The sequence below is a fragment of the Entamoeba invadens genome (genome assembly GCF_000330505.1).
Source record: "Entamoeba invadens IP1 unplaced genomic scaffold scaff_1105074724328, whole genome shotgun sequence".
Lineage (NCBI taxonomy): Eukaryota > Evosea > Mastigamoebida > Endamoebidae > Entamoeba > Entamoeba invadens.
In genome coordinates, this window is record NW_004440100.1 from 58,729 (window position 1) to 67,312 (window position 8,584).

Sequence of the window (8,584 nt, forward strand, 5' to 3'; positions counted from 1 at the left end):
TTTCGACATCTCGGAAATAACATCCAACGACTCAAAACACTTGTTGCGTCAAAAGAAACAATAACATTCCTCGACAAAATGGAAGGGAGAGACATTTTCATCTGTGGAAATTCACAGAAAATCATTATTTCCGATTTTGTCGATACAACAATTTTACTTGTTAAACCACAGACTAAAATGACTGCAAATCACCACATACTCGACTTCCCAAACGGCGCAATAAAGGAAAAGATAGTTACCGCACTCATCACTAACGATTTGAAATTCATAATCATCGGGTTCAGTGATGGAGTCATTCGGCTGTATAAATACTCAGATTATTCCTTTGTGAAAGAGGCAAAAGGGATACACACAAGCACCATCAGATCTATGACACTTCACCCGATCCACAAAAATGTATTGGCTACTGTTGCCGAAGATGGACAACTTATTTTGTGGCGTATTGATACACTAACCCCTTTCCTTTATTTCACCCGAGACGATTACCACGACAAGAATTTGAGGAGTTTGGTGCTTACTGAAGTGGAATTTAGTATGGACGGTAATTATATCTGTATTTCAGACGACTTTGGCAGCTTTTCATTGTTTGGGATAGGACCAAACTTGGCAACCTCTTACCAATTCACACCACCGCAGCAATTTTTCCAATTCGATTACGGAAAGTTGGTGTATGATTCACAAGGAAATTGTATTGATGAGGAACAACATGTCGATCCAAATACAATCCGCGGACAAGTGACCGACTTTTCGTTGATGCCATATTCTTCCCTCACCCAGATCGTTAAAACCACAAACAGAAATATCCTCCAGTGCAGCGAAAATCGATACACCCCAGAGACGTACAAATACAGAAATCGACCAGAGGAATTTTCCCTTGTGAATATTAGAGATTTTGTGGCACCAGTCGAACCACAACCAGTTGCTATGATGGAAGATACTCCAGGCGAGGCCGAGGACGACGACGTCTTCTCTGAAATGGAAGATGAGGTTGAACCAATCCCACAACAAACACATCTGACAAGAAACGCAGCAAATCGAATGGGCATCACTCCTATGATTGAAGAACCACAACCAATGATCAGGCAAAGTACAATCATCAACGACGAGTCTGAGTTACTCAATTCTGGGAATACACTCGATACATCACTTTCTTCTTCTGAAGACTCTCTTTTGTCTTCTGATGATGACAGCTCCGAAGAGAATGTACAGCAACCACATCAGGATGAACACAATGATGAACACATGGAGGAGCTGACTTCTTCTGAAAACAATGAAGAAGAACTCTTGGAAGAAAATAACGAACAAATGATTGAAGAGAACTTGGAAGAGAATTTGGAGGAGAGCAATGAGTCTGGTGCAACGTCCGATTTTATGGATTTACTGAAAGGAACAATGACATCATACCCAAATTGGATCCATCGAGTCTACAGTGAGTATGACATGACGTGTGCAAAGAAACACAAGACGTATTTTCCAAATGTGGGAGACCAAGTCTACTATTTTACGGCGTATCATGCACAATACTTGGTTGAAAATCCAAATAATATAACTGGGTCCGACAACACATTGTTTGTGAATAAAATTGAAACGATTGAAGGATGCATTTCATTTGTAAGGACGTATTACGACGAGGTGTCGAATGAGTTGTATGTGTCGATTGACATCACAATGAAAAACTCACGGAGCAGCATTGACAATATTGTTTTCACTGCATCGAAAACACCATTCATCTTTTTGGTGGATGCGTTTAGATATAACGTGGAATATGTGAAAACTCAAAAAAGAGTTTACTACGAGGGTACGTCCTATCGTGTTGATATCGAAAATTCTAATTTTTACGCGATGGAGGGGGTTAAACTGGTGTCATCAAGCAGCAACGTTAATGTGAGTCTCGACGATATTGACACGGACTACAAATATCATAGAGACGTCGAAAACTTTCCTGATACTGTTAAGGATATGTTGGTCGACAAACTGAAAGAAGTGATAAAGAACCCAACGTATGAGATCTTTAGTTCTCCAGTTGATACGAGACGGTTCCCATCATACATACTTGTGTGTCCATTTCCAATAGACTTGATGACTATATTGAGACGAGTCGAGAAGGGAGAGTACTACCACACATACGCACAAGTTGAATGGGAATTCTTTAAGTTAGTGAGAAATGCAGTCAACTTCAATTTGTGTGATAGTGTCATTGGACAACAGGCTATTCAGCTTGCGGTCGAGTTCAAACAAGTCTTTATGAGGTGCAGAGAATTTGTCAGTTGGGGTTTCTTTGTGGACTTGGAGACTCAAATAAAAAGTTTTTCTATTCCACAAGAGCCACCAACAAAGAAGAAAGAAAAAAAAGAAAAGAAAGAAAAACGAGAGAGGAAAGGTGACAACGAAAGCGAAGAAACTCCACCAAAAAAGAAAAAGGGGAAACCATTAAAATATTTTGAAGACCAAATTGCTGGAAAGGGCAACGTGTTGTTGGACGAAGACGGAGAAGACGACAACCAATTGTATGTACCCGAAGATGAGATCCAACAACCTGTTATAAGTTCGTCGAAAAGAAGAAAGACGAGAAGTATGAATAACGCGCCAATGGAAGAAGTCCCACTCGAATTGACACAACCCACGTATCAAACGCAACAACCTGAAGTCGAAGAAGACGGGAACGACGTGGAAAATGTTAAATTGTTATTTGAAGCAGAGAGCGAACTGAGCGAAAACATCGAGTCGAGTGAAGACCACAGAATTGAGCAAGAAGAAAAGGACGTGAAAGATGAAAAAGAGAGCGACAATGAACTTGAGAAACGGATTGAAGACGCAGAGGAATCTTCCGAGGCGTATGTTGATATGAACAATGTGTTAGCTGATGGAGTCAAGAGGCGGAAGACGCGGAGTTCGACACGAAAAATGGAAGAGATTAAAAATGAGGAGGAGAGCAATGAGCCAATTGCAAACGTTGAGAAGATTGAAAAAATAGAAAAACTTCCTAAAGCAGAGAAAACGACCAAAAAAGACGCACACCCACAGCCAAAGAAGAAAAAAAAGAAACGTATTTGTTACTATGCACCACACAAATCGGAGAAGAAGCAGAGAAAAGAAAAAACAGAAAAAATGGAAGTTGAGGATAACTTGAATGAAAGCTTTAATGAATTACAAGACGAAGATTCTGAAAGCGAGTTGTATCCAAAAAGAAGAAAAGCTAATGTTCAAGAATTTGAAGAGGAAGACGCTAATAATCCGGTTTATATGAAGCGGACACGTCGGTCCAGAAATAATTAATTCACATGTAATCCACTTTATTTCTATAGTATCTCTCTATTATATGTTATAATAAAACTGCTATTCATGTGGTTTTAAAATAGCGTCCTACAAATCAGTTTCTATTGTAGTGCATCAAATTGAGTTAATAATAAAAAGTCCGACATATACAAAAAGAGAACTAAAGTGAATAGTAAAACAACCAAAATATATAGTAGAATGAAAAGAGAGAAAAAACTTATTTTTGCAAGAAGGTAAACTGAAAAGAGCAAAACAACAGATGTTCTCAGCAACAAAGTTAGTTCCTTCTCAGGCCAAAAAGAAATTACTTCAGCCGTCGCAAACGGTCAGATACGTCCCACCTGTGGCAAAGGCAGGGCCTAGGCGTATGCCACACCGAAGCTCACTTTCTGCTTTGATGAAGAACAACGAGAAAGATCTCAAAAAGCCCGTGCGACAAGACCAACAACAACAAAAGGACGACGGGACTTATGTCCAGTTCCTAACATTGGACATGTTTGATATAGGAAAACCACTTGGGAACGGCAAATTTGGGAACGTCTATCTTGTCAAGTACAAGAAGTACAACTATGTCTGTGCACTCAAAATAGTATTTAAGAAGCAACTTGCGAAGTGTGGAATGGGCCTACAAATGAAACGTGAGATCGAGATGCAGTCGCACTTGAACCACCCCAATATTTTGAAGCTGTTAGGGTTTTTCGAAGATAGCGAACGATGGTTTTTGGTGCTTGAGTACTGTAAGAACGGCGAGTTGTATGGCCTATTGCAGAAGGCTGGGAGATTTGAGGAGAAACGCGCGGCACGATATATCAAGTCGACAACGGAAGCGTTGAAGTGTTGTTCTGACAACTTTTGTATTCACAGAGATTTGAAGCCCGAGAACATCATGGTGGACCACAACGACCAAATCAAGTTGGCTGATTTTGGATGGTCAGTAAGGGCTAACACAAAGAGAACAACTTACTGTGGGACTTTGGATTATTTGTCGCCAGAAATTATTAATGAGAAGTATTATGATGGAGCGGTCGACAGATGGTGCCTTGGAGTACTCACCTACGAATTGTGTGTTGGAGAACCCCCATTCCAGTCTGGGTCAAAAGATGCACTTTTCAATAAGGTCAGAAGCGCGAGGTTTGAGTACCCCAAATTTTTATCCAAGGAATGCAAAGACTTCATTGGACGTTTAATTAAAGTCGAGCCGACCGAACGAATGACATACGAACAGTGCCTTTCTCACCCTTGGATTGTCAACAACGTAAAGTGATTTTTTGTTTTATTTAAGAATAGATTTTAATTGTTTCGTTGTTTTTCAATTTTTATTGTTTATTGAGTCATTGGCAAACTAGTTGAAACTTTTGACTCAAAAGTTTTGAGTCTTTTCTTTGACAAAAAGAATTGACAAAAACAAATGGCCCAAGAAGAAGGGACGCACGAAGAAGAGTGGAAGGCATACCAACTGCAACACGCACCTGAGGTAAAAAGAGAAGACGACCACAATTGGACACTCGACACGTTGAAATACATTGGGGTTTGTTTTATTGTAACGTTTCTACGACTCATATGAAGGGACTGGACATCACCTTTTCGACTAAAGAAACAAACGTCGCACTTGGGTGTTTGGTTGTTTGCGAATATCCGTCTTGCAAAGAAATATTGAAATTGACTTTGAGAAAGGTCATCAATGTGCCATACATCTCAGGGTATCTAGGGTTTCGTGAGGTTGAGGTGTACAAAGAACTCCTCGAGATGTGTAAAAAGGATCATTCGGAGTTTTATCCAGAAGTTGTCTTAGTTGATGGGAATGGTGTGTACCACCCAAGGAGATTTGGGTCGGCGACACATGTTGGGTTTGCGTGTGACATCCCATCTATTGGAGTTGCTAAAGTTTGTTGTATTCTTTCGATATACTATCGAATAATTATAACTGAAGACTAGACTGTACTTTTAGTAGATGGTGTTGGAAAGACCGAGATCAATAAGGCTGCTCTTTCTATTAACCCAGGGGATTCCATAGACGTTAATTCAAAGAAAGGAGAAGTCTTGTGTGCTGTAATTCGGTCGAGTGGAGGAGGAAAAAATCCTATCATAGTCAGTTGTGGGAATAAGGTGAGTCTGACGACAGCAGTTGCAATATGTAAGACATGTTGTCTTCACAAAATACCTGAGCCTATCAGACTTGCCGATTTGGACTCGAGGAAGATGCTGAGGGATGAAGGGCTACTTCCACATCTCTCACCAAAATAAAGCACGTTTTTTTATTATTTTTTTATTCATATAACTAGAGAAATAGTATAATAAATATTTTAATTATTTATTTATAATTGAATGAACTATATTAGTTGGCGAGTTGTTCGACCTTTTTATGTATAATTAATTAATAAATAACTTTTTAATAAATAAATATTTATTTGTTTTTTTACAATATTTTTTGTCACAAATACTCTCTTTTTTTCATCCATCTTTAATAATAATAAACTGACAGAAATAGAATCAAAAAGTTATAAATAAATCCGATGAGTTCTACTTTTTTCGACTAATTTTGTTCAATAAAAACAAAGTTTATATCAAAATAATTATTAAGACGAATGATTAATTTAACTTTACGTAAGATAATAATTGGATATAGTATCTTGTAAACTGTTATTAAAATAATTCTCGAAGGTATTATGATTACTCGACTGGATAATAACTCAAAACTTCATTATTGCTGTTGGAAATACCATTTAAAACTGGAGAAATGGAACGAAAAGAATAGTGAAACGAAAAAAATAATAAGACTGGGGAACGAAGACAAAAGAAAAAAAGTTGTTCTAAAACAAGACAAACCCCCCAAAGAGGGTTATTTATACAGAATAATCTGGAACTCTTCAACATAATAATGACTCGGTTAGAGGAGTGTTTTTTAGCGAATGTGGTTTTGTACATGGACAGCACACTGACCGCTCACGTTTTTTCTACCATCAACAAGAAGTGTTTGGACGCTATTAAAATACTGAAGATAAACCCATCATATCCCGTAAACACAAACACAAAGCAACAAGACACCTTTATACAGAAAGAGTGCAACTTCGATTTACAACAATCGTTCATGCGAGAAATCAGACTTTTTAGTAACATCGAGACCATTTCTTTCTCAACACAAACACTCCAATTCTTGCCTCTTGTTCCTGATACTATCAAGTGCTTTCATCTCCCTCTTGTGTCAAAGTGCCAAGTTCAAAAAGTATTGGAACAGAAGGAAAAGATCGTCGCCGTGTCATTTAAGGCAATGAAAACGCCTATCGACTTTTCGACATTTAACCGACTCAGTCGTATCACTTTCATTATCACGTCGCCACAAAAGGTCTCCGACTTTTTGACGTCATACAACCAACGATTTGACTTTGTCTATATTCGGATGGAAGGGTTCATCGACTGGGAATTTTTAGAGCACCACTCGCGTTATAACATCGAGAAGACCGTCCTTGAATTTGACAAGAAGTCTCTTTTAGAGGAGGTATTAAGAGATAAACGGTTGTTACTCGACGTGACCATTTGTTATCGGAAGTGCTACAAAGGGATGGATCCAACTGTGATTGTCCACACCAAAGATGAGTTGAATGAATATTTCAACATATCAAAAAAGGGATTTAACGAACAATTAGTTGAAAGGTATTACCCCTCGAACGTCAAAATCACTGGGTTTTGTCGGGAACATCGAATACTCGATTTTACCAACTTGAGATCTGTCAGTTCCATTAAATCACTTGGGTCATCACTTGAAATCAGGCCACCAGCGTTGTTGACAGCACTCGACTCAAAACTGAATGTCTCCGACGTACCACTGAAAGAACTCCATTTACAAGGAAGGAATACACAGGAAAATGTGTTTCCAGACACCCTCACTGCTCTTACCATTTGCGATTTTAAAGAAGTCAAAAACTATACACAACTGATCAGACTTTGCGTGTGTGGTAACAAAACATTTCCTGCAGATGAGTGCTACAACTTGACTTTTCTGAGCCTTTCGTGCCCTTCACCACCACCCCTTAATAAACTCGAAAAGCTCAAAGTGTTGTGTTTTGACAGAAAATTGGTGGATGTTGATATCAATACCATGTACCCAACATCGTTGGAGTCATTGCAGTGCTATAGTGGAGACATCCCAAAGGAACTTGGCGTCACAAAACTGTTTTTAAACGACTCGTTGAAGAACAATGAAATCGAGAAGTACTCAAAACTTAAAAAATTGAGGTTTTTAGGAACAAATGGCGATAATAAGAAATTGCCAAGTAACTTGACTTCGCTCACTATTTCATGCTTTGGCGCATCTACACAGAAAATGTCACTGAAGTACATTGAATGTGCGCATGTGAAAGAGTTGCATATCGAAAATTGCCTTGTCCACTCGATTGAGTTGCCAAACCAATTGGATACCCTCTATCTGCACTATTGCAGTTTTGCTATTTCAGGGGAGGTTTGCGTCAAAAAATTGGCGTTGAACGAGAGCATCATTTCGAATATCGAGATGATATCGAAAAGAACCCTCAAGAACATCTACTCAAGGAAGTCAAAAATCAGCGAGTTTGTCCAAGTTGAATTGTACGACAAATTTCCATTGATCGAGCTTGATAAGAAGGTGCACCCGAAGGTCCACAAGGTGTCTGCTTAAAGCAAGCAAACAAAATGTCCCAATTTCTATTTTTAATTATATTTTTACTATTAGAAAGTCACTTAGTTTTTTACCACAATACCCATTTTTTATACCTAAGGTATAAAGGCTTTGTCTATTCATTTTTTTACCATTGAAAAAAATGAAACTATAAAAATAAGAGGATGACTGAAGAACAACAATGCAACCAATTCAAAAAGTATGAGGAATACTTCGAGAAACAAAACGACAAACTGAAGAAGTACGACGTCGGGTGCTTTGGCGAATGGCTCCACGGAGATAAAAAAGTCATCGACCAACCGCCAGAACATCAGACGGTACGGCGGTGTATCGACTTCAACTGTGATCACTCGGAACTGGAGTCGCTTCACTCACAATACTACAAAACATCACGCGTGCCGTACGTCCACGCAAACTACTCATATACAAGATACTTACAACCACCGCTCTTTTCATGCTCAAATCCCGGAGTGATGGTGACGTCGAAATTCGTTCACACGTCAATCAACAAGAACAAGTGCCCTGTGTTTTGCATGAGGTGGACACCTGACGGGAGGAGGCTGATAACTGGCAGCAACAACGGAGAGTTCACCACATGGAACGGCCTTCAGTTCAACTTCATTGGGATCAACACGTAACACAATTCGGCAGTGAGAT

General features: G+C 39.0%; 5 protein-coding genes across 5 annotated transcripts; all 5 read left to right on the plus strand.

Moving 5' to 3' along the window:
• Nucleotides 1–78: 78 nt before the first annotated feature.
• On the plus strand, nucleotides 79–3,276 carry EIN_315630 (hypothetical protein; the record flags this gene model as incomplete). Its single annotated transcript, XM_004253657.1, has 1 exon — nucleotides 79–3,276. The coding sequence occupies one exon, from the start codon at nucleotides 79–81 to the stop codon at nucleotides 3,274–3,276; it is 3,198 nt and encodes a 1,065-aa protein (XP_004253705.1).
• A 259-nt stretch (nucleotides 3,277–3,535) lies between these two features.
• Nucleotides 3,536–4,540, plus strand: EIN_315640 (serine/threonine protein kinase, putative; the record flags this gene model as incomplete). The annotated part of the gene is made up of 1 exon (XM_004253658.1): nucleotides 3,536–4,540. The coding sequence occupies one exon, from the start codon at nucleotides 3,536–3,538 to the stop codon at nucleotides 4,538–4,540; it is 1,005 nt and encodes a 334-aa protein (XP_004253706.1).
• Nucleotides 4,541–4,684: 144 nt separating this feature from the next.
• EIN_315650 (endonuclease V, putative) lies at nucleotides 4,685–5,520 on the plus strand (the record flags this gene model as incomplete). The annotated part of the gene is made up of 3 exons (XM_004253659.1): nucleotides 4,685–4,804; nucleotides 4,843–5,160; nucleotides 5,212–5,520. The coding sequence occupies 3 exons, from the start codon at nucleotides 4,685–4,687 to the stop codon at nucleotides 5,518–5,520; spliced, it is 747 nt and encodes a 248-aa protein (XP_004253707.1).
• A 634-nt stretch (nucleotides 5,521–6,154) lies between these two features.
• EIN_315660 (hypothetical protein) lies at nucleotides 6,155–7,927 on the plus strand (the record flags this gene model as incomplete). Its single annotated transcript, XM_004253660.1, has 1 exon — nucleotides 6,155–7,927. One exon carries the CDS (start codon nucleotides 6,155–6,157, stop codon nucleotides 7,925–7,927), a length of 1,773 nt encoding a protein of 590 aa, XP_004253708.1.
• Nucleotides 7,928–8,091: 164 nt separating this feature from the next.
• Nucleotides 8,092–8,565, plus strand: EIN_315670 (WD-repeat protein, putative; the record flags this gene model as incomplete). Its single annotated transcript, XM_004253661.1, has 1 exon — nucleotides 8,092–8,565. The coding sequence occupies one exon, from the start codon at nucleotides 8,092–8,094 to the stop codon at nucleotides 8,563–8,565; it is 474 nt and encodes a 157-aa protein (XP_004253709.1).
• Nucleotides 8,566–8,584: the final 19 nt, after the last annotated feature.